Below are 256 nucleotides of genomic sequence, written 5' to 3'. Positions count from 1 at the left end.
AGCAGCAGCAGCAGCAGAACCAGCAGCAGCAGCACCAGCAGCAGCAGCAGGAGAAAAACCAGCAGCAGCAGCAGCACCAGCACCAGCAGCAGCAGCAGAACGTCCAGCAGCAGCAGCAGCAGAAAAGCCAGCAGCAGCAGCAGCAGCAGCAGCAGCAGGAGCTGCGGATACACCTGGGGCTCCTGCTGCTGGTGATGCTTCTCCCCATCCGCCTAAAGACAAACACCAGCAGCAGCAGCAGCAGCAGCAGCAGCAA

The 256-nt window shown here is 61.3% G+C and overlaps 1 protein-coding gene across 1 annotated transcript in view; it reads left to right on the top strand.

Moving 5' to 3' along the window:
* The window catches only part of EMH_0052290 (uncharacterized protein), a gene marked incomplete at both ends in the record, with an annotated part of 1705 nt that overhangs the window by 1307 nt on the left and 142 nt on the right, over window positions 1–256 (top strand). The window contains one exon of the mRNA XM_013496861.1: window positions 3–256. Coding sequence (XP_013352315.1) covers window positions 3–256 — 254 coding nt within the window. The remainder of the gene's footprint in view (window positions 1–2) is intronic.

Source organism: Eimeria mitis, genomic scaffold (genome assembly GCF_000499745.2).
Source record: "Eimeria mitis Houghton genomic scaffold, Emh_scaff2342, whole genome shotgun sequence".
Taxonomy (NCBI): domain Eukaryota; phylum Apicomplexa; class Conoidasida; order Eucoccidiorida; family Eimeriidae; genus Eimeria; species Eimeria mitis.
Note: the sequence above shows the minus strand (reverse complement) of the source record. Positions and strands in the feature narration are given on the sequence as shown.